Genomic DNA, 24,893 nt, shown 5'->3' on the forward strand with positions numbered 1-24,893 from the left:
CTCCGGAACATTTCAAGTCCATATAACTAGAAATTCACAACTTTTTAAAAATATTTGTGGTTATGACAACAATCCACCTAGTCAGAGATTGTTTTTAATGCCTCCAGCCATATGGAATTAAGAAAAAAGCAGCAACTGGCATTTACCATATTGCCTAGGAGTAGGAAAAACTGAAGCATTGCCTCAGAAGTGATAAAACTCTGAAAGCAGCTAGAAATGATAAGAGACATAGAGATCTGAAAGACCATGTCTATGTAGAGTACATTTCTGTTTTGAAACTGTACAGTAATAGATTACTGTTAATGATGAAGCCAAATCAACCAGGAATTATTTATTTTCTTTAAACTCTGTTTTTAGGAAAGTATGTAATAGGACTGCCGCCATCATAAATGTGCAAATGTTCATACTGGCTCTTAAGCAGTAAACACTAGTTAAAATAAGAAGCTCATTTGTTTGGAATCCTTCATTCCTTGAGAAGTATTAGGTAAATGAAGCAGAGTACAAAGGTATCTATAGATAAGGTTAGAAACAGAAGCTGCCTTTCTGGGGGAGAAAAAAAATCTCATTAGCACTGACAGGAAGAGAACCCCCTGTATAGCCAAAGGTCTGTAAAGCAGTGGGGTCTGCTCAGAGCTCATCAGTGTACCAGAGTGAGGGGGAGACACCAGGAAAATCCACATTCTGCACAGTTTTTCCTGTTATTTTATTTCAACCTAATCCTGTTATTAAATATTACAAAATAGAAGTAACAAATATAAACTCCATTTCATTACTGTCCTTTAACTAAATAAAACACTATGATGTTTTTAAACATTTCTATCTTTCAACCAGCAAAAATAAAAACAAAACCCTCTTGGTTTTTCCTATATTCTTCAAATCTATAAAACCATTATTCAGTTTACTTACAGTACATTTAAAATAATACAAGCGAATAAAGAACTTTATCTAAATTAAAATTTTTAAATTCATCATAAAATCCTTGGAAAAGAGATTTCAATCTTAATATAGAAGGGGTTGGTTCCTCTAGATCTAAAAGCACTTATTTGCCCATTCAATTTTTAGTCTAGTTAATGACATCATGATTCAAGTTAAATGGATCAAAATACCCAGGCAGTGCTGATTTTGAATCAGCTGCTGTGGTGATGGTTAAGCCCGGCAGATTCACTCACCAGCCCCATCCCGTGCTTCCATAACATACAAGCAGGCTAGACACAGGAACTAAATGCTAAACTCTTGACTAGTGTTATTAAGAGCTAAACAAGACCCCCATGGTCATTTTAAAATGTTTAAAGAACTTTTTAAACATTTAAACAATTTTTAAGTCAGATCAGCAAATGACATGTAAAATTTAAGACTACTGCCACAATCTTTAACAAACTTACTACAAGTTTTTTAATACAACAAAAATTATTTTTCTTAAGCCAAGTTTCCCTTTTCTTAACATAAATATTTTTTATTTTCAGTTTAAAAATATAATTTCTAACCATGTTTATTTGATCTTTGGCAAATCTCAATTAAAAAGTTCGTTCACATAGAATTCAAATATGGCAGACAGATGTCATATTTTACACACTACTTTTCCTGTGCTTATTTCCAGAGCTGTTATTAGAAAAAACATTGCAACATTTCTTGTTTACTTGCTCTTCCTTGCCTATTCCTCACTAGTAGGACTACTGAGAAGCCAAATACAGTTTACAACCTGACAAACAAGAAAATGAAGGCATTAAAAGATAGTTGAACAAAAATCTATACTTGTGGCAATTGTGAAACTTCCCAGAAAATAGACAAGGAAGGCAGCTTTTTAAAGGGCTCTTCATAAACACTTTGGGAGACAATGACAGCATCACAAAATTACAGAAATCCCAGTCAGGAGGTTCATCTGGATATTTAGAAAGAGCAGCCACAAAAATAAGTTAATAGCAATAAAAATCCTGTCCTAGAAATTTGCATATTATTTAAAAATCAACTTTATAAAATGAAAACCCTGGTATAATATTATAAAATTCTGTAAATTGCCAGTTGTTTTTTTTTAACTTCTGATGACTGTAGCATTTTGGTGTTAGAAGAATGAATCCAAGTTCTTTGAAACAGCAAGAAACAAAGAAAATGCCAGAAATTACCATGGTGGGATTCCACTGACAGAATAACTAGAAGAGCATAACAAAATGGTTATAACGAAATCTGCTCTATGACTTCAGAGACCTGACAGTCCCAGGAGAGACCAGGGATGATTTGAATCATTTTCTAGTTCTATACATTCTGCAGCTCTACAGACTTCTGTAAAGAAGAATGGATCACTTTTTCTTACTTCAAATGTTTATCAGTTCAGGCAGTTTTAATGGATAATCAGGAACAAGATAATAATGAAAAAATATACAGGAATATTAACTACAGCTTTGCAACCTGTGTTTTCACCTTTTGGGAACTAAAGCAGGAAGAGTTTAAAAATATGTGACTCCCAAAATACATATATATAGATGGGTAAGCTTGCAAGTAGAAGCCAAAGAAATATTCAGTATTCTAAAAGCTTCTTAGCTATACAGTGGTAAGAAAATACTTTGTTATTTCAGGATGTCCAGAGGACAGAGTTTACAGGGAAAGCTTTCTTTTCTTAGGGTAAACTTTCACCTTTTGAACCTTTACATAATAATGCTTCCTTATCTGAAAATATTTGATTAAATTTATAAAAGTATAATTGTTATTGATTTGTATATTTTCTTTTATGTAGGAGATACAGCAGTTCGAGAAGTTTTTGAAGAGACTGGTATAAAATCAGAATTCCGATCCCTCCTGAGTATTCGGCAACAGCACACCCATCCGGGAGCTTTTGGGAAGTCAGATATGTATATTATCTGCCGCTTAAAGCCATATTCATTCACCATAAATCTTTGCCAGCATGAATGCTTAAAGTGTGAGTGGATGAATCTCAGTGATCTAGTCAAGACTAAAAATACGACTCCCATCACAAGCAGAGTTGCAAGGCTGCTGCTGTATGGGTACAAAGAAGGGTTTGACAAAGTTGATCTGACCATGGAAGAACTGCCAGCAGTTTACACAGGCTTGTTCTATAAACTCTATCACAAGAAACTGCCAGACAATTACAAAACTATGACAGGAATGGATTAAATTCATATTTACATGTTTTTAAAATGTTTAAGTTGTACATATAGATTAATGTGTGCCATATTATAGGAAGTAGTGGACATTTGGGTTAATGACTAAATATGACTTTAATTTTCTAATGTCTATAATTTCCATGAAGAAAACTTGTTTGTACACATTTTAAAAGCCTCTTTTCAAATAAAGCAACTGTATGAAAGATTGTAGCTTTAAGTAAGTTTCACTGGATAAAAGGAATGCTATATAAAAAGTGGAAATGTATACATTTTCCAGGAATTTTTGCTGTTATTGTGTCTTTTCTTTTAAAGAAACTAAGGCAATGGTTAAATATCTTACTCTTAGATAAAAGGTTATCTAAACAGTCTAAACAGTTACCCAAACTGAGCAGCTCACTGTACACATTTTTCTTTTTTCATTAACAAATTTCTGAAATATACCTCTTCATGTAAAATGAGATCAGATGCTGCCATTAAGATCAGCTCTTAGCAGACATTGGAAGAAAAAGTATAGCTTTCTGCCCAGGTCCTGTTTTGGGTCCAAGTTTATACTGCCCAGTTCGTTTCAGTGCCACATACCAACTGGAGTATTTCCTTGACCGGTAAGTATTGTAGTTATTAGACTCCAATCGTTCAAAAAAGAAACACTCGTCTGTAACACATTTCTGCAAAATAAAGGAAAAATTAGTAGTTGTTGTGATACTTTCATATTAAATATTTAAAGAATAGTACGCAGTGCTTTGGGTTCAGCAGGACAGTTAAACTAGCAAGACTCAACAGGCCAAAATCTGACACAGATTTCTTATTCTGCAGAAAGATGCAGGACAGGAACACAGCATATCAGCAGGACAACTTGAAGCACATCTCTTTGGAGGAGCAGTCCAAGGACCATCCTGCAGCCTCACAACGGACAGGTCAGATATTGGGCAGCAAAAGCACCCAGGTGGTCTAAAAACCACACTGGCACAGACCTAAAACATCCCATGAATATAGATTTTCAGTGGTCTCCACAAAGGATAAATCCAGTAACAGGAAGCATGCTACATTTAGGGAAACGCAAAGCAATGGCTTTTACTTAGGTACTTATGGTCCATCCATCTCTAGTACTGTAACCCATGGGTAACCTTCCCATAAAGAAGAAGGGTTTTAGTAATACTTAAAGAAACAGAATTTATTCCTTAAATTATGTGTTTTCCTAGTGACTAACACTGATTCTAAGGCATAAAGAGAATAATTTATTGTACAGAAAACTACCAGTGTATATAATGCCAAAAAATTGTACTGGAACATTGTAATACAGTTAGCATTTTCAAGGGCTTCCCTGGTGGCTCAGTCAGGAAAGAATCTGCCTGCAATGCAGGAGGCCTAGGTTCGATCCCTGGGTTGGGAAGATCCCCTGGAGGAGGGCATGGCAACCCACTCCAGTATTCTTGCCTGGAGAATTCCCATGGACAGAGGAGCCTGGTGGGCTGCAGAACGTGGGGTCTCAAAGAGTCGGACATGACTAAGCAACTAAGCACAGCACAGCATTCTCAAAATACTAATAGATAATGAGGAATAAATAATCTAGACAGTTTCTGTGGGAAGGGAAACTACTCTGCCCTTTTACTTCAACAGTTTATTAGAGGAGGTGGAAAATAGCTAGATTTACAAATCGTGAGACCTGGAAATAGTATTCCAAGTTATAGAGTCTATTAGGCTGTTGCATTATTTCAGGTAAATGTTCAAAAATCAGCTTCATAGGGCAGCACTGATGATATTTACTGACCTCTGGGGGGGAAAGTCAACAAGTGACTTACTTGATTTAAGGGAAGAGAAGAAAAATTATATTTTACGTTAACAATTAGTTAACTAAGTAGGGTAGGATGATAATTTTATATAGAAAACCATATAAATTTACACATATCTCCACATATAAATACAACATGTGTACACAGATACATGACATAAACCTATGGTTTTGTATCATGACCATACCAGATTCCAGCTGATTTCTACATACTCAAATCTAGGAAACTTGAGGTTTAGGGAAATCCACATTCAAAAGACTTGAATCTTTTCCCAGATTCTTTGGTTCTAAGATAAACACAGTGGCACAAAGTATGAGAAAAGCATGTAAGTACAGCAATGAAAAGAACTGGCATGATAATCAGTGTTCTGAAAGTAAAGTACTGAAAAAGCCCTAAAAGTGAATATTAGCTCCTTTAGTCAGCTTCTAGGGATAAGAATTTTACTTGGCTTGTTCTGACTACAGTTAACTTTTATAAATTGAAATGCAGATTTATCTAGTTTGCTCATTTTTTGCAACTAAGAAAGCAACTTCATCAGACTTTCTGCTGCAAATAAATCACAGGTAGCCTTACAAAGAAGCAGACATTGCACAAGGAACAGCTGTATGATACATAGGACTATCTTGGGGTTTTCAAAGAGATTCAACTGTGATAACAGTGGAATACATATACTAATGTGAATATTGTATAGCCAGTATTTTCACTCTATATTTTGTGAAATTATCGTGTTTCATGTGTTAAAGTAATACAGGTTATCTTGTCATTTTTCAGTGCCAGCAATAAACATCTTCCTCTTCCCTATTCTAGGTTTGAGATCAGAAGCAGAAGAGTAGAGTTAAAGGAAAAGTCATGTAATCATAAAGATAACATGAAAGGTCACCATTGAGATTCGGGCTAATTCCCCAGAAGCAGACCTAACCCCCATCAGTTATCCTCAGGGTGTTGATAAGCTCATTTTTTGGTGTTTGGTTAGCCTCAAGGGTGTCCCACCTATAATGTTTGGCCAATGGGATATGAACCATACCAATAATATATGCCTTCTCAGCCAACTGCTAATATTTTAGAGAAAAGGAATGATACCAGGGATTAAGTGGATAATACATCATGGAACCCACAATTTTTTTAAAACGGGTTTCTTGTTCCACAGAGAGGAGAGAAGGAAACTGCATCTGTGCCAAACATTCAGACATGTAAGTTTCCTGAACTGCTGCTCTGCACTTGAAAACAAACTCCCATCTTTTTAATGGGTAGCAGGGCCAAAATTCAGTCTCACTAAAAACAGGCATTTAACATCCCATTTTAAGTGATTTTCAGTTCCTTCCATTCTGAATTTACAAATTCTCTTCACTGGCTGTGATGTCAGTATTCCTGTTAAAAATTGATGCAGTGTAATTTTTTTTTAACTTTATAAACATATTTACAGAGCTTTTTTCTTATACTCAGTGTTTAACTGCTCACCATTTCAAACTTATGAGAAAAGGAAAAGCGACATCACAGAGGAAGTAGATAAGTAGCTTCTAAGGGCTTATACAACTTGTTCTTCAAGGCCTTATTTTACATAGGCCCAGGAGCTAGGAAATCCCTTAATTCATGGTTATTGGCTGCTCTCATGCATAGCATTTTATTTACTGTGTCAGCCAAAAAGTTTGTTCAGGTTTTCATACCATATTACAGAAAAGTCAAAATGAACTTTTTGGCCAACACAATATTATATTCATTGACAAATGAGGAATCCAAGATTCAAGGCTCTTAGTAACTTCAGATTGTAGATACCCTTTGCCCATGTATCTATCAGATACCTTTTCATCAAATTTAATTTTCCATTTTTTAAAATTTAGGAATAGTTTGGGGACACAAAAAGCACATAGTTCAAATAATACATTTATTCATTTAACATATATTTTCTTCTAGGCACTGGGATACATAAGGGAACAAATCTGAACAAGGATCCCTCCCTTTTTGCTGCTCCAATTCTCACTGGTGGAGATATACAATAAACAGTTAGCATAAATGAGTAAATTATATGATAAAGCTGAATAGGATACGATGGAAATGGTAGGGGGTACAGACTAGGTTGCAGTATTAAATAGCATAGTAACAGTAGGCTCTGGTATCTGAGCAAAAATTTGAAGGAGGTGGGGTTAACCCTCCAGATATCAGAGAAGAGCATGCCAAGCAGAGGGAAAAGCCAGTGTAAAATCCCTTCAACAGAATCATGCCTAGAGTGTGAAGCGCAGCAAGAGGGTTAAATAAAGCAGAGGGTTTGGAGGAGAAAAGGAATAGGAAATGAGGCAGAGAAGTAATAAGATATAAGAGTTGTAGGCTATTACAAATATTTTGGCTTCTATCCTAAGAAAATGAAAAGCCCCTATAGACTTTTGAGCATGATCTGATCTATTTTTCCAGGATTACTCTGGACCAAAGGCAGATGTGGAGACACCTGTTGGCAGCTTGCTCAGGAACTTAGAGAGGGAGGCTCAGACCACAGGGGTGGCACCAGAGAGGATCAGAAGCTGTCTCCTCCTGGATGTGTTCTGCAGGTAGAGTTGTCAAGAGTTACCTGACAGATCAGATGTTCAGGGTAAGAGATACAGAGAAATCAAAGATGGCACTGACATTAGTGCTCAGTGATGGCCTTGCTGAGATGGGGAAGGCTATGAGTGGGAATGGGTTTTATAGGGAGAGATTTGGAATTCAGTTTTGGACATGTTGGGTTTGAGATGAATAGTAGGTATTCTAGTGGAGAAAAATAATGTTTACTGAGCACTTACTATGTAACAGATATCACTTAACCTTCTTTCCCTCATACTAATGCTAATAACCACAGAATTGGAACTTGAAAAGTAATAATTTATTTCAAAGCTAGGAAGTATGTTACAATAATTTCAGTAAACCATTATTCTCAATTCTAAAAGGTATGGAATCTAAAAAATGCATGTAGATGTACATGTATGAGAGTTAAATATAAATCTGTCTTGTGTCAGTGGTAGACCACACTTTAGGACTTTCCTGAATGCTATGTACATGAACCAGCATAGCTTAGGATCTTAATAAGATAAGGGACTTAATAAGCATTTGTTGATACTGATGAGTGATGCTAATGATTTTAAAGATGGTGTGGGCTGGAAGTTTGACCCCTTGTAGGAATCTAAATAGCAAAGAACTGAACAAAGTTTGAAAAAGCATACTCAACATTTTTTAATAGTTTGATTTGTATTTCATCTAGACATTCTGAAATTTCAAAGGAAATTAAAGTGAACCAGTGTGAGATATTTACACACAATGAAAAACTAATTGCAGGAGATGGGAGGAACCAGGTTTCTCACTCTTGGAGTAGGTGGCTATAGACAAGCCAGCATGGAACACTAAAGTGGTTCATGTGATCCAACCCTAAAGTGGATTAGGGTTGGATACATCAGCATGTACTCATTTTTAATATAAAACCATACACATGGTTAAATCAGGAACTGTTCATAGATATGTGTATGTATATTCTGGTTGGTATATGCCTATATGCCTTGCCCTGTCAGGTAAGGCTGCCTAGAAGCAAACACCCATATCTTGGTTTCTAATACCATTTTCTAATGGTATTAGAAGGAACCAAGCTCCTTAGAGAAATAGCTCATTCTAGGCTGGAGTAGGGAATATACAAGATAAGCCTGGAGCACTCTTAGAGGCCATAAGATAAGGAAATATTCAAAAAAGCCCACATTGTCTAGGGTATGTGAAAGAGCATGAGAGCCAACTGAAAAAGCTCCCAGTGGTCAAAGCTGAAACAATTTCAAATACATAGCAAAGTTTTGGATTATAACCCAAAGCATAAAATTAAATACCCATGCACATATACTGATAAAAATGATTAAATAAATGAGAATAGACAAATTTCTCATACAAAAGAATTCTAAATAATTTATGTAGCTACTTCCTCAAGGAGATGGAGCATAAACCCCACCCATCCCCACCCCCCAATCTCTTAACTGTAGATTGTGTATAGTGACTTTCTTCCAAAGAATACAGTACAGAAAGGGGTGAATAGGATTAACTTTACAGCAGAGACAAACACTACCTCAGCCAGGTGATCAAGGTTAATATTACTAGTGCTGAGTCTGTTCTCTGATATGATACAATGAAAATATAGCACTTTACCTCTGTGATTTACCTCCCAAACACTTAGAACCCATGTCTAATCACTCAAACCCAAACTGAAAGACCTCATTTGACCAGTACTCCTCAAACTGTCAAATCAAAAACAGGAAAGTCTAAGGAACTGTCAGAGTATAGAGGAGACTGAACAGACAGGATGACTAAATGTGGCATCCTGAACTTAATCCTGGAACAGAAAAAGAACATGAGGTAAAACTAATGTGAATCAAGTGTGAACTTTAGCTAATAATGATATATCAATATCTTGATTCATTAGTTGTGACAGAGATACCATGCTAATGTAATATGTTAATAGGAGAAGCTGGGAATGGAGTAGATAGATACTTTCTGTATTATATATTCACAACTTGACTGAAAACCTAAAACTATTCTAAAATCAATATTTTTAAAACCTGACCCTAGCGCTACAGTGTGACCACAATAAGAGCATCTTTCAAGTAACTGAATTTAATGACTCTTGTTACACCATGATGGATAAAAGCATCTCATTTATTTTTGTGCTCTAAAACATCCAGATACATCATTTATTTATATATACGTATCTACTTTATTTCACCAGACTATAAATGCCATATGGGTAGAGACTGTCTTCTGTTGTTCTTCTTCTATTGCTGTATCAGTACCTGGCACATACTAAGTGATCAATAAACATTTATTAAATTAATGAATAAATGAAACTATTTTATATAGGCTATAGTAAAATACCATTCAGTGAAACTGCAAAATCGAAATAAACGTTAAAGAGCTAAGACCAAGGAATAATTCAGAATAAGTATTGAAATATAGAATATAGTCTCATTTTTATGAACTATTTAGTCCCTAAGGAAACTTAAGCCAGTTGGCCCATTTGAAGAGTTTGACTGTCCTAACAATATCTGTGAGGATCTTTATGAGTCAAGATGCCTGGGTTCCAGTCTTGCCTTGATCCCTAACTAACTTGTAACTTTGAGCTCTTCACCTGTCTGAACCTTACTTTTCTCATCTGTAAAATAAGATTGGATTAGATGATCTTTAAGATCCCTCCCAGTTTTTAACAGTTTTTAAGCCTTCAAACAATCTTAAAGCCCTGGCACAGTATAAGAAAGAAAAAAAAGAACTAGAGTAAATTCTCCTCTCCTTCCCCCTCACCCCAATCTCCTGTCCTTACATATTTGCCTCAGAATTCTCATCCACTTCTGTTAAACTGACCCTTAGGGCCATTCCACCATGCTGTTTTTTGGATTATTCATTCTTTTACAGTACTTTGATGTTGCAGTTTTAACTTATGAGTTTGCTCAACATAAATCCAAAAATGCTTTTGCTTACCCCACTTCTGAGAATTAAAGACAGACATGATGTCAGTATCAGTGTTGACTATTTCAGAACAAAATAAGACACACAGAGTGTGGAAAGTTAAAAGTAAATTTAATCTTAATATTGTAGTATATATGTAGCCTGTGTAAAATTTTATGATTGGTTTCTAAAAAAGAGCAGTAGTTCTTAATATGCAGTAATGTTTGCATCTAATCTAGTGTTAAGTGTCAGTTGCTCAGTCATGTCCTACTTTTCGAGACCCCATGGACTGTAGCCCACGAGGCTCCTCGGACCATGGGATTCTCCAGGCAAGAATACTTGGAGTGGGTTGCCATTTCCTTCTCTAGGCCATCTTCTGACTCAGGGATCAAACCCAGGTCTCCCACACTGCAGATGGATTCTTTACCGTTTGAGCCACCAGGGAAGCTTTTTATCTTTTAAAAATGATTTTAAAGAAAATTAAAATGATATATATTGCTCTTTAATTACTGCATTTTTCTGACAAATTTAATCAGTACATTTTGCCAGTCTAAGTGAACCCTCAAAAATCTTTTCCTTACTTTACTATGTGTGTAAGTTTCATTTCATTATAAGGCCCCCTATTTGATAAGTGAAAAAGTATTTTACAGTAATTAAATGTGTATCCTCAAATATAATTTTTGCATATTTCATATGGATCAACACAGGTCAAATACATTCTAATACTAAGTTATTTTGTTTAGGTTATAACAATATAGCACGTAATATAGAAAACAACATGCAACTGTCCAGCAGATAAAGATCAGGCAAATTTTTTCATACCGGTGCTAACACTGAGGTTTGGTGATTTTAAACTTAAGATCACAGTTAACCTTATTATATGCAATTTTTGAACACTGGAGAAATCAAATTCTAATATTTGTTATGGGCTTCTGTTGCTCATAGCAACAAAATTTATCTTGCTATGGAGTGGAATAAGGAGTCTCTTGTGTATTAAAGAATACTCAAATGTCAGCCTTAATTTATGCTTTCGCAGATAAATTTAGTTACTGCTTGTACATTTATATTTTCTAGCTTCGAAGAGTGGGGAGAAGACCCTTAACATGTGAAGATGTTGGGGAAAAAAAAAAGAGGTACACAACTTAAGTCTTGTTTTTATAGTCTCAACTGGTGGTAGTCAACCTAATGTGACTCCTAGAAACTAGAATGTTTTCTTATCCAGAATGCTCTTTCTGAGGGGAGGGAAACAAGTTTTACAAATCTGTGTAGGAATCACACACGGGGAAATGCAGAAGAACCCAGGGATGTGCCATAATACAGCTGTTTGAAATAGGGCCCCGTAGAAGAAGAGTGGAAAGAATTATGCCTTTGGCAAGTTCAAGTTCATAAATCCAGTGTCTCTACATAATAAGGAACATCTGCATCCCCACGTGATGGCTACTGGTCACAACCTTGGACTTACATGCAAAGTCGTTTTGTTTTTTTCTTACATGCCCAGTAGTCTCTGGGAAGTCACCTGAGTGGGTCTCCGGTGACATCCCTAGCTATGGGATGTCTCACCATCAGTGATTGATTTCAACCCAGTAAATGTTGGCAAGATGATAATAATAGCCAAGGGTCAAGACTTTTAATTTCGTATCTAAAAGCTGCTGTTGACAGCCCAATGCCTATGGATCTGGCTCCAAGAAGTATGCCACTTACTGAACCACCTCCTTGGTTTGAGAGTAGGGATACTTACTTTTTCATCTGAAAATTGACACAGCCCACCCAGACTAATCTGAAAGAGGATGGCTGTTGAAACACAAGGCAGAAAGCCATACAAACTGAATCGTAAGACTAGAGATTAACTCATGAACTTGGCAGGAATAGCTTCTAGGACGGGAGCTGGAACAAATGGATCTTGGCTGGTGCCATTCCTCAAAGAAAACTGATAAATCCTGAATTTTCCATTTATGTGTAACAACTGTGGCTTTGTCCCTACAGAGTTTGTGGTAAATATCTGAGCATTGCTGATTTAACTCTTGATGTACCAATCTAAAGGAAGTCTGTTTTATCAGGAAGAATTAATACATTTCCAAGGGGACAGAAATATATTTAAGACTAAAAATGCTGTGACCATAAACATTGTGAAAGGTCCTGCTTATTAGCTAAGGGAGACACTAGAAAACACTGTTCATTTTAGAGTAGTTTATGCTTCTGATGGTACAGAAGCAAGTTTGGGACACTTAATGCCTATTTACCAAGAGAAGGAGTCAGAATTCTCTGAATTCTAACTTGTAGAGTATTCTGTAAGAATGAGGAGAAAGCTCAGTTTTTAGGTCTAGTGTCATAAATTTTCTCTTCTACAACCCCAGTAGTTTCAGAGATGCACTGTAGAGTAGCTTCTCAACCTAAATATCCATCAACAGAAGAATGGATGAAGAAGATGTGGTATCTATACACAAGGGCATAGTACTCAGCCATAAAATAGAATAGTGCCATAGAAGCAACATAGATCGACCTAGAGACTGTCATACTGAGTGAAGTCCGTCAGACAGAAAAAGAGAAATACCACATATCACTTAAATGTGGAATCTGAAAAATATACAAATCAACTTAATTACAAAACAGAAACAGACCCATAGACAAAGAAAACAAACTAATGCTTACCAATGGGGAAGAAGAATAAGGAGTTTGGGATTACCAGATACAAGCTACTATATATAAAAAAAAAAGCAAAAAAGTCTATAGCACAGAGAGCTATATTCAGTGTCTTATATAATCTATAAGGGAAATGAATGTGAAAAAAATGTGTGTATGTATGTGGTGGTGGTTTAGTCGCTAAGAAGTGTCCAATTCTTGCAACCCCAAAGACTAAACTGCCAGGTGCAGTGTGTGTAAAACTGAATCACTTTGCTGTATACCAGAAACTAAAACATTATAAATCAACTAAACTTCAATTTAAAAAAAAGTTTTCCTAAATAAAGTAGAATAGCTTGTTATCATCACTTTAGATAATTATAGAGCTTTTTATCATTACAGATGAACCTATGTTCCAACCTATGTTCTCAAGATAAATAACCCCTCCAGTGACGATCTTACAGGAACACCATGATTACCAGGTTATTGGATCTTCTAATCTCAATAATGGAAAACCACAGGGTAAGAATCTGAAGTCACTCACTGAGACAGACATAGCAAAGTCTGGAGCTTTGAAACCATTTTGACTAGTGTTGTCCATAGTTAAGACAGAAGCTAATGTTGTAATCTCCTTTCTTATCTCCACCACCATTACTGTCTGGTGGTAGCCAAATCAACACTATTACAGAAGACAAAGTGATTCACACTGTGTGTGTCTGTCACATCCCGAGGTGAAAGTACTGGAGTTAACCTTAGATTTACTGTCCTGGAAATATTTAACATGCTACTTCAGTACATTCTCAAGTATTACATCATCCCTTGAGTTGACAACAGGCTTGTAGCAAGAACAGTGGAAGACGTGCAAGTAGTCTTCATTGCTATATATATATATATATATTTTTTTTTTTTTTTTTGCCTAGGAAAGTTCATCCATTCCACTTGTTTATCCACTACCTATACACTGATGACACCGAGGTCAACACAGACCTCTCCTCTAAAGTCCAAACCCATAATTCCAACTATGTAGTTACACATCTTCACCTGAATTTCTCTTAGACAATTCAAACTAGATAAGACTAAATTTGAACCTGTATTACCTTTTCCTAGAACTTGCTCTTTTCTTCTAACCCCTTTCTCATCTACCTCTTCATCCACACTGGAAACCCAGATGTCATCTTTGACTTTTTCCTTTATTCCAGTCCTAAACCTGATCAACTTCATTGCTCCATCCGGTTATTGCCATGTTCTTATCACTTGCTTGGACTATTCCCATAGCTTTCTAACTGGTCTGTCTCCGCCAGTCTTGGCCCCCTCCAATCCATCCTCTACATTGCTGCAAGAGAACTGTCTCAAATTCAAATCTGATGTGTGTCTTCTTAAAACACTTCACAGCTTCCCACTGCTGACTGCAACATGACACATTAGATACCTCAGCAGACAGTTTACTTGCCTCTCCAGCCACATCTCTTCCCTTCTACCTTGTACTGCCTTTGCACCTTACACTCCCACAGTAGTAAACTGTACTTCTGGAGAGACTCCTAGTAAGCTTCCTGCATCCATGTCTCTGCATGTGCTATGTCCTAAAATTACCCATAACCCAATCTCCATTCAATCCTCTTACAGGTCATCTCCCCCAAGCTAGACACATTTAATCACTTCCTTTCCTATACTATTTCCTATCTCAAAACATTTTACTTCCTTTCCTATATTACTATGCATGCATGCAAGATAGAAAAGGAACATATCAATCCCCTTACACATTACTACAAATACTTACAATTCTGCCTCCCCAGGACTGCCACTCATTAAAGGCATAGGCCATTTTGCATTCAGTTTTATAATCCTAATGCCTAGCATAGTATCTGCTGCTCCTGCTAAGTCGCTTCAGTCGTGTCCGACTCTTAGCAACCCCATGGACTGCAGCCCACCAGGCTCCTCCGTACATGGGATTTTCCAGGCAAGAGTGCTGGAGTAGGGTGCCACTAGTACACTCAAAAGACACTGACTATTCTTGAAGATCATTCTAAATTTTTATTTAGTTACAGAAAGGGAGAGAGAAAGCACCACTACACCTAGACTTTTATCCTGCAAAAATCACAAACATAATAATAAATATATCTTAATCACATGATCACTCAGTGAATATTCTTTTTCTCTGTAAGTATGTTTCAGTCCCTTCAGAAATCCAAAGATCATGTACAGATGACCAAGAGGCACATGAAAAGACATTCAACATCACTAATTACTAGAGCAATAAGGTATCACCTCCCATCAGTCAGAATGGTCGGTAATTAAAAAATCCACAAACAATAAATGCTAGAAGAGGGTGTGGAGAAAGGAGAACCCTCCTACACTGTTAGTGGGAATGTAAATTGGTATAGTCGTTATGGAGAATAGTATGGAGGCTTCTCAGAAAACCAAAAATAGTTACCATATAACCCAGCAATCTTACTCCTAGGCATATATCTGGAGAAAACCATATTTCAAAAAGATACACGCCACTCCAGTGTTTGTTGCAGCACTATTTACATAGCCAGGACATGGAAGCAACCTAAATGTCTATCAACAGAGGAATGGATAAAGAAGATGTGGTATGTATATACAATGAAATATTACTCAGTCATAAAAAAATGAAATAATGCCATTTGTAGCAACATGAATGGACCTAGAGATTGTCATACTGCGAGAAGTAAATCAAAGACAAATATCATAAGATATTGCTTATATGTGGAATCTGAAGAAATGGTACAAATGAATTTATTTTAAAAATAGAGTCACAGATGTAAAAAACAAACTGATAATCACCCAGGAGGGAGGGATAAATTAGGAGACTGAAACTGACATATACACACGTATAAAACAGGTAACTATAAGGGCCTACTGTATAGCACAGGGAGCGCTACTCAAACCCTAATAACCGATATGGGAACAGAGTCTTAAAGAGAATGTATTATGTATAAGTGACTCACACTGCTGTACAGCAGAGGCTAATGTGACGTTGTCAACTACACACCATTAAGTTAATTAAAAAGAAATCCAAAGATCTTCACTCAGAAAAATAAAAAATAAAAAACTATCTGTATAAGCTCAAAACACCAGTATTGTTAGATCCCTTCTGTGAGGAAAGTTATAGAGAGCTTCTAACTGCTACTGGTGTCATGGCTGAGGTTTGTATATATACACACTTCTAGGTACATGTCTTTTCTACTCCTGCAATGACACAAGGAGGGTCTGTGTCTATTATACCGCTCTGTTTCCCTGCATCATTCCCCACGCAGTCTGGTCAACACACTTGCAATCCCAGTTGTAATTATAATGGTGGAAGTTGACAGAGAACCTGCATTAATGGAGAAGATACTAACCAGGAGTGAGGACCCTGGAGTGGCAGTGATAAAAAGTTAAAGTCAAAAAAAAAGTTAAAAGTGTCTGCTCATAAATGACCTTATATATAAATGAGAACAGGAGGAGGAGGTAAAAAATTTGAGCACCTACTATGTATAAGAGACCCTGATTTTGGCACTTGATATAAACTAGTCTGCACAAAAACTGAGATAGGATCATTATTGTCTCTACGTTATAGATAAGGGAATGAACTCAGAATAGTTTGCCCAGGAACACACAGCTAATAAGTGGCAGAGCGAGCATCTGTACCTAGGTGAGGAGTCCACAGGCTTTCCTGGTGGCACAGAGGGTAAAGTGTCTGCCTGCATTGCGGGAGACCTGGGTTCAATCCCCGAGTTGGGAAGATCCCCTGGAGAAGGAAATGGCAACCCACTCCAGTACCCTTGCCTGGAAAATTCCATGGACAGAGGAGCCTGGTAGGCTACAGTACATGGAATTGGCAAAGAGTATTCTATATAGTGTTTTGTATGTCAAATTTTAAAGAAGCTTTAAAAACTCATACCCAAAATTTATATATCCATCCCAATGCTCTTCAGACAACTGCACAATATATTTTTATAACTAAAGTTTAATAGCTTTGCAGCAAAATGCAGTGAATTAGAGTGCCTACTGGGGAGTCAAGACAGTCAAGACCACCTGGCGTGCCCTCCAGACTCTGCCTCATACGAGCTGTGTTTTCTTGGTTGCTTTATTGCTCCTTCAGAACTATAGTTCTTGCATCTGTGAAATAAGAGTATAATACTCTATTTATATGAAGATTAAGTGGTATAATATTTGCAAAACCTTAATAAAAATTTAATAAATACCAAAACTAGTAAATTCACAGCTTAAAGAAAAAACCAGTACAATATTGTAAAGTAATTAGCCTCCAATTAAAATAAATACATTTAAATTTAAAATATATATATAAATACAGAAAGCATTACTTACAGAAGCTAGTAATCTTCCATCTTCTTTCATAGCAAGGTAACGGTTTGCACACACTCCTTTGATAGACACAACCCCTCTCTCTTCTGCTTGAAGTTGTAGTTTGACTGTAAATAACAGAAAAATTACCTTTGTAGCATCATAGGAAAATGAAGCATCTACATAACACATTTATGCAACATACAGGGAAAAGATGCAACATGCAGGCAACCAGCTAGTCCACTCTGGCAAGGAGCTGGGGGCCGAGGTGAAACGTCAACTAAATTCTATTAGAGCGAATGACCCACTAGAGCATAAGTGCCTCCAGACTCCCTTCTCACTCCAGTGTCAGCTGATAAGAGGGACAGATGGAGAATTTCTCTTGTTGAATAGGTAATTACCTCTACTTGGCCTTGTTAACTAAAGTCTTTTTTTTTGAGTGTACATATTTGAAGGGTACATAAATATATAAACCAATTAGAATTTTCACACTACTGTTTAAATTCTTTAAAAGCTATTTTTAACCTGTTCTTCACAAATAAAATATAATTGCTCACTATTATCTTTTGGTTTATATTTCCTTTGGTTTCTTATTTCTAGCTTTCCCTTCAATACAATGCCAAATGTATTCATCTTTCTTTATGGACATATTTTGATATATAGATTTTGTTTTTCAACTAGATATTTGCAAAAAAATAATGTTTACATTTAACTTGCTTATATGGTGTGATGAAGATTTTCAGACTATAAGATCCTGAAGAGGATGACCTATGTGTTACAGTACATTGTCAATATTAACCAGATCGTCAGAAAAAAAAATAGATAAGCATGATAATGGTAGATGGACAAATACTCATGTAATCAACTCAATGAAAATTAAGTTTAAAATTTCTCTTTTGCTATTCAGAGGCAGCATTCTCCAAAATGTATTTTGAGTAACAGAGATTACTTAAAAAAACAGGTTCTGGGGCCAGTTAAACTTAAGAAATTCTTGGTAAGTCAAATTAACTCTTTACTGTCAGCCTTCTCAGAACTGTGCTTCTCATAACTTGCATTATAAATTACCACAAAGGGAATCAAGTAAAAAAGACATTTATTGGACATTTAATTTTATGTCTGATTCTCCTCAATGTACCAGTCACTTCAGGTGAAATTCTTCTGCAGAACCTTAAAAGATACCAAGTAAAATATAAATAAATAAATAAGATACAAAGTAAAAGGAATATAGTCAAGTCATGAAAACAGTTTTTCACAACATTATGGAAAAATGTAGAAAATAAGATTTTTGGCAAATATAAGCAAAATTCTATTAATGATTAGATCGTTAAGTCATATATGATACATGAGCATCTCTTTTTAACTCATGAGGTTGTATAAATGCTCATGACTGCACAATCACTATACTTTTTTCTGGCACTTTATCAATAAACTAGCCTAGCTCTAGCCCACCATTTTGTAAATGTATAATTACTGTTCATAAGGCAGATTATGGATATTAACGTGTGGTCAATACCAGTGACTCAGAAGCAAAAGTAAATGTCATTCATTTATTCATTGGCTTTTCATAGATTCCTTGGGAATTCACGTTTGGATACCGTTATTTGATAAGCCACTAAAAAGTAAACTGTCAATGCCTGAAAAGTGTTTATTACCATATAACCATAAAAATATAGACGGAACCAGAGCCTAAATCAATAAGAAGCTGGATAATCCACAAAATCCTAGATTTTCTTTAAAAACCCATCAGATCTGAGGTATAAAGAGATCTAAACAAACACAATTTCACTTAAAGAATTCCACATTTGGGGTCCCTTCCCCCCAAAAAGAGATGACCTGCTTTCATTTTAATAGGAAGAAGAATAATCCTGCCAAAATGGGGAGTATGAATAAACCAGCTGAACTTTTACAGACTTTTAACAGCTGCTGATATCAAAGAGCAATTCCATACCCACCTGCCAGTTCTCTCCTACAGAGCTTGCACCTAGTGTACAACCATCACACCCGACAGGCAGAAGACAGAACAGAAGAGCCTCAGATCCTTCTGAAATCACTTAGGCTTTGCTGAGTGCAAAGCAGCTATCCACTGAAGAATGGAAGCAGAACAGAGCTGAGAGCCCCGGAGAAGCACTGAGCCTTCACCAAATGAAAAGGAGGATGAAGAGAGATCTGAAAAGACAAGGTAGAGTTCAAGAGCAAAGTTAACTCCTGAACTACCCCAATAGTTAACAGCTGGGCCATTTTTGTCTCAGAAAAGTAGAATATGGAAAACTACAACCCAAAAGAAGGCAGGAAAAGAGAAACAAAAGGACAAAGAACAAATGGGGTAAACAAATTCCAAGATGGCAAATTAAACCCAAACATATCAATAATTAAACTAAATATAAAGGAACTAAATACTTCACTTTTTAAAGGTGAAAAAACTGTCAACAAGATAAAAGGCAAAACCCAACTATGTTGCTTACAAGAAAAGCACTTTAAATACAAAGATATGAGCAAATTGAAAATAATGTAGGAAAATATGTAAGTTGCACACCCTAATTATTAAGAATGCTGGTATGGCTATATTAGTATCTGATGTGGACTTCAAGGCAACTAGTGTAACTAGATATGAGCAAAGTTATTTCGTAATCATGAGAGATACCTCAAGGAAACAAACAGAATTGAATTGTCTGAAGCAAAAATTGACAAATCAGTAAGTATATGGAATATAAGAATAACATCATCAACTAACCTGATCTGACATTTTTTCCTTTTGAGATCAGGTAGGTTTCATTTACCTGAGACTTTATTCTCTTAACATCGTCATTTGAAAACTATACTTAAAAAAAAAAAAAAAAAAAAAACTGCCAGCATGGTAAGCAATCCTATGCTTATTTGCCTAGCTGACTTGAATTGTTCATATCAGTTAACTCCAGCTTAGAAGTTCTTTTTCCAGAGTTACCATGATGTTTAAGTACTGTCAATGGCTCTTATACTAAACTATTGGTGCCCCTGGTACTTTTGTTTAAGTCAAGATACAATTCATGTAAAATATTCATGATTCCATGGTTTTTAATACAGTCACAAGGTTGTACAGCCATCACCACAATCAGTTTTAGAACATCTTCACCCACACCTCCTATGTTCCCAGTAGCACCATCCCAACTCTAGGCTGCCACTAATCCACCTCCTATCTCTATAGATGTGCCTATTCTGGATATTTCATATAAATGTGGTCATACAATATGTGGTCTTTTGTGACTGACTTCCTTCACTTAGCATGTTTTCAAGTTTCACTCACGTTATAGCCATGAATCAGCACTTCATTCTTTTTTATTGCCAAGTAACATTCCATTGGGGAGAAGGCAATGGCACCCACTCCAGTACTCTTGCCTGGAAAATCCCATGGATGGAGGAGCCTGGTAGGCTATAGTCCATGGGGTCACGAAGAGTCGGACACTACTGAGCAACTTCACTTTCACTTTTCACTTTCATGCACTGGAGAAGGAAATGGCAACCCACTCCAGTGTTCTTGCCTGGAGAATCTCAGGGACGGGGGAGCCTGGTGTCTGCCGTCTGTGGGGTCGCACAGAGCCGGACACAACTGAAGTGACTTAGTAGCAGCAGCAGCAGCAACATTCCATTGAATAGACCACATTTGATTTACCCACCCAGTTTGATAGACATTTAGTTTCCAGTTTTTGGCTGTTACGAATAATGCTGCTACAAACATTCCTGTACAAGATTTTGTATAGACACATTTTCATTTCTCTTGGGCATATACTGAAAAGTAAATATGGTACCATGTTTAATCATTTGAGAAACTGTCATATTGTTTTCCAAAGCAACCATTTTACATTCCCAAAAGAAATTAAGGGGTCCAGTTCCTCCACATCCAGGCCACTTTTTTTTGTAGTCCTGGGTTTTTGTTCTGTTTTCCTAATTATAGTCATTTTGATTGGGTATAGAGTGGTTATCTCTTAGTTTTCATTTGTATTTTTCTGATGCTGAATATCTTTTCATGTGTTTATTGGCTATTTGTGTATCTTTAGAGAAATGTCTATTCAGATCCTTGGCTCATTTTTTAAGACTTTTTCACATTGAGTTGTATATGTTCTAGATTCAAGCCCTAAACAGATATCTGACTTGCAAATAAATATATTCTTCCATGCTTTGGGTTCTTTTCACTTTGTTGATGTTATCCTTTGATGCATAAACATTTTTTAATTTTCATGAAATCCAGTGTACTGATTTTGTTCTTTCATTGCTTGTCGTATCGGAGACACTACTGCCTAACCTAGGGTCATGAAGACTTATGCCTGTGCTTTTCTCTTAAGTGTTTTAGTTTTACCTTGTATATTTAGGTTTTGATCCATTGTGAGCCAATTTTTATATGCTGTATAAAATACCAAGTGTATGCCATATTAAACATGACTGAAAATAACTGCATTTACGAGTAACAAGAGGAAGAGGAAGTATCTCAATTAAAAGAGATGCAAGAAGTATATCATCCAAAAGGGAACTATACTTCATCTATCTCTATCCCATGCCAGGCGCATAGAAATACCTTGTGAACATCTGGTGAGTTGAAAGCATCTCATGCAAAAGAAAAATGGATAAAGGAACTCATTGCTGTAATGTCCTTGGTATTGTACATGAGTATTATACAGGTGCTATGAGATTACGGAAAATGACATATATTACCAGATGAAAAAATCCGAGAATCTTTCTAGGAGAGATGAGATTTGAGCTAAGGTTTGAAAGATATGTAGGAGATAATATCACAAACAAGGTACAGGGTTGGGAGATTAAAAGAAATTATATTCCAGGCAGATTGTCATTTCAGGACTGAGGCAGGAGACAGCCACAAAGCCTAAACAGCCACGTCTGAGATGGCTCGAGCAACAGGCATAATCCAGACTGAGAAACCTGGCAGGTCAAATAATGTAGTTTCCTCAACAATCAATTAATTACTATGGAGAAAAAAAAAGATGGAAGGGGGACCTGAGACTAAAAAAGGACTAAAGCTCATACTTTAAAAAGCAAAACTAAACTAGAATATTTAAGGATGCCTATCACTGTGATGAAACTACTAAGAAATTCAAAGTATTTAGAAATCTGTGTACTTTATTGGAGAGGCAGTGGACACAGAGAGGCATCTGGGGTGGCTGGCAAAGTTCTGTAGTGGTGACTATAAGAATGTTCACCTAGTAATAACCCATTAATGTATGAATTTGTTTTATATGGTTTCCTGTATCTACATTATATTTTACATTTTGAAAGTTCTTAGAAATAGTCTACAGTAGAAAACCTTTCTTTCTAAATTGGACCTCTGAACCCTGATATAGCCCAGGTCTTTTCAGCATGCTGGAGACCACCAATCTATGTTCAGGTTTGGGAAGCACAGAAGTCAACAATTTGGATAAACATAAGACTTCTCATGGCTTTCTAATGTTGATATTTAAGTCCAGTAAGAGACAAACTTGGAAAAATAGTGTGTTATCCAAGCTTAAAATTCAACTTTTTTCCCCTCTGCTGTAACATAAAAACAAAAGCTGTAAAGCATCAAATTGAAGAACCTTATCATTAGGGAAGCTTCCATTGGGGAAGCTTTTCCATTTCAGCTGGTAAAGAAACTGCCTGCAATGCGGGAGACCTGGATTCAATCCCTGGGTTGGGAAGATCCCCTGGAGAAGGGAAAGGCTACCCACTCCAGTATTCTGGCCTGGAGAATTCCATGGATCGTATAGTCCGTGGGGTCACAAAGAGTTGGACACGACTGAGCGACTTTCACACACACACTTCACTAGTCATCACTTGGTCCCATCATAATACAGTTACATCTTAAATCCCATCTACAATATCCATAAACAATTGTCTACTTTTTACTTGACAGTCTTTAGCAAAGGAGAATTTACATGGTCTTTCTAACATGATTTTGATAGGTAAGCAAAGAAACAAACTCTGATTACAGTAAGTAAACTACTCAAATGTTCAAGTGCTCAGACCATTAACATCTGACACATTTAGTTACACAGTACAACCAAAAAGCCAGCCAAAGGATTATTTCAATGTGACCACTATGGCTCAAAACATTTTGCAACTCCTTTTTTGGAATTTGCATCATTTTCTTTTGAATAGGCTCAAAGGATGATAAATCTTAAAACCATAAATACTAACTTGTTAGAGCTATAAAGGACTGAGGTCATGCAGTGCACCCTGCTGCTGCTCCCGCTAAGTCGCTTCAGTCGTGTCCGACTGTGCGACCCCACAGATGGCAGCCCACCAGGCTCCCCCGTCCCTGGGATTCTCCGGGCAAGAACACTGGAGTGGGTTGCCATTTCCTTCTCCAATGCGTGAAAGTGAACTCACTCAGTCGTGTCCGACCCTTCGCAACCCCATGGACTGCAGCCCACCAGTATCCTCTGTCCATGGGATTTTCCAGGCAAAGAGTACTGGAGTGGGGTGCCATTGCCTTCTCCAGCAGTGCACCCTACTCATATATAAATAAGCTGACGTTTAGAGAGGTTTGTCCCTGGTAAAAGAATATGGTTTTTGGAAACAGACAAGACAGTGTTTCCTAGAACAGGGAATACACTTATTCATTCAATAAACATTTGTTAGTAACAGCTATGTACCAGGTACTGTGCAGAGCAATAGGAATCACAGAGTGAAATACATAAGTCTTTGACCTTAAGAAACACAGTATTGTCAAGAAGAGAGATGGTACAGGTAACTAAACAAGGTCAGTATTGTAAGTGCCATGAGAGGAATTCACACAAGCTACCCAAGAGCACTCAGAAGGTACACCTAACCCAGCCTGGAGAGGAGAGGCTTCCTAAAGCAGTGACAACTGAATGGAGACCAACAGAATTAGCAGTTGTTGTCAGGAAGAGAGTAGGAACAACAGCAACAAAAGCATCCTGACAACACTTGCAAAGGAGAAATCATGGCGTAGCCACAAACGTGAGGTTCATGGATATGGCCAGCACAGTGAGGGTGCTGTGTGTGCTGTGGGAGAGGGCGTCATGGGACAGGGTGGGGCCAGAGGCTCTGCATACTGTGTTAAGGAATTTGAAAAAGGATGGAAACATGAGTGCTTTGCATGAAATTGGATGGAGAGAAGTAGATAAATATGTGAGAGATGAAGGAAACAAAAATAGATCTGAAAGGAATGGAGATAATGGAGGTAAGGACACAGGCAAGGAAGGAAAGAACTGTTTCTCCTTGTTGAGGTGGGATATACAAAAGGAGAGACAAGTTGGCAAGATGATTAGGTATGTTCCCTTAAGATAATACTGGAAGTCTCTGGAAAATGCAGACACAGGCATCCAAAAGATGGTCAGCTCTATGAAGATGGAGCTCAAAGAAGAAATCTGCTAGAATAAAGATCTGGTTAATCATAGCAAACAGTGGCTACCTTGGATGCACAGGCTGCTCCAAACCCACACAGGAAGACCAAAATGAGATCCAGAACAGTGTGTAGCAGGCGTGAATTAAAGGGCAAAGGACGCAATTCTGGGGAGCGCCAACATTTACAGGAGGAGTACAGGGTGTAGAGCCTGGAAGAGTGGTCAGTCCATGCCAGCCTGTGAGAGTATGTATTATACACGCACCTCATACCTACCTACACCACACACACACA

At 36.9% G+C, this 24,893-nt stretch overlaps 2 protein-coding genes across 2 annotated transcripts in view; one reads left to right on the forward strand and one right to left on the reverse strand.

Moving 5' to 3' along the window:
• The window catches only part of NUDT6 (nudix hydrolase 6), a 58,054-nt gene extending 54,750 nt beyond the window's left edge, over positions 1–3,304 (forward strand). Inside the window, exon 5 of the mRNA XM_052654427.1 lies at positions 2,729–3,304. Coding sequence (XP_052510387.1) covers positions 2,729–3,126 — 398 coding nt within the window. The 3' untranslated portion in view covers positions 3,127–3,304. The remainder of the gene's footprint in view (positions 1–2,728) is intronic.
• Positions 3,305–3,539: 235 nt separating this feature from the next.
• The window catches only part of FGF2 (fibroblast growth factor 2), a 55,621-nt gene continuing 34,267 nt past the window's right edge, over positions 3,540–24,893 (reverse strand). Inside the window, 2 exon segments of the mRNA XM_052654445.1 lie at positions 3,540–3,781; positions 17,294–17,397. Of these exon segments, the coding sequence (XP_052510405.1) occupies positions 3,596–3,781; positions 17,294–17,397 (290 nt within the window). The 3' untranslated portion in view covers positions 3,540–3,595.

The sequence above is a fragment of the Budorcas taxicolor genome, chromosome 17, assembly GCF_023091745.1.
Source record: "Budorcas taxicolor isolate Tak-1 chromosome 17, Takin1.1, whole genome shotgun sequence".
NCBI lineage: Eukaryota > Metazoa > Chordata > Mammalia > Artiodactyla > Bovidae > Budorcas > Budorcas taxicolor.